Source organism: Formica exsecta, unplaced genomic scaffold (genome assembly GCF_003651465.1).
Source record: "Formica exsecta isolate Colony F162 unplaced genomic scaffold, ASM365146v1 scaffold362, whole genome shotgun sequence".
Classification (NCBI taxonomy): Eukaryota; Metazoa; Arthropoda; class Insecta; order Hymenoptera; family Formicidae; genus Formica; species Formica exsecta.
The window spans coordinates 145162-145479 of record NW_021850867.1 but is presented as its reverse complement, the minus strand read 5'-3'; the positions used below and the strand labels follow the sequence as shown (position 1 = coordinate 145479).

The window sequence follows — 318 nt, the reverse complement described above, 5'->3', positions numbered from 1 at the left end:
ATACATTATAATTTATATATATATATTTTTTTAAATAAAATTATAAATATTATAATTTATGCAAATGTAACATATAGGTATAACACACAATGCTTCCAGATGAGCTGGATTCGTTTATGTTCCAAACAGTAGGACATCAAGGTATCAAGTACATTGCTCAGGCTATAGGTTTGCCTATATATCGTTATCCAACATTTGGTAAGGCCAATGTCCGAGAGAAATATTATTACCCTACAGAAAGTGATGAAGTCGAGGATCTTTTTAAACTTTTAAGCACAGTAAAGGTAAATCAAATATTAAGTGTGTATATATATATAT

At 28.0% G+C, this 318-nt stretch overlaps 1 protein-coding gene across 2 annotated transcripts in view; it reads left to right on the top strand.

Moving 5' to 3' along the window:
* LOC115238924 (diphthine--ammonia ligase) overlaps nucleotides 1-318 on the top strand; it is an 8946-nt gene that overhangs the window by 2128 nt on the left and 6500 nt on the right. Inside the window, exon 3 of one of the 2 annotated variants that reach the window (XM_029813111.1) lies at nucleotides 100-284. In XM_029813111.1, the coding sequence (XP_029668971.1) occupies nucleotides 100-284 (185 nt within the window). Of the gene's footprint in view, nucleotides 1-77; nucleotides 285-318 lie in introns of both variants that reach the window. The other variant, XM_029813113.1, reaches the window with a different exon arrangement.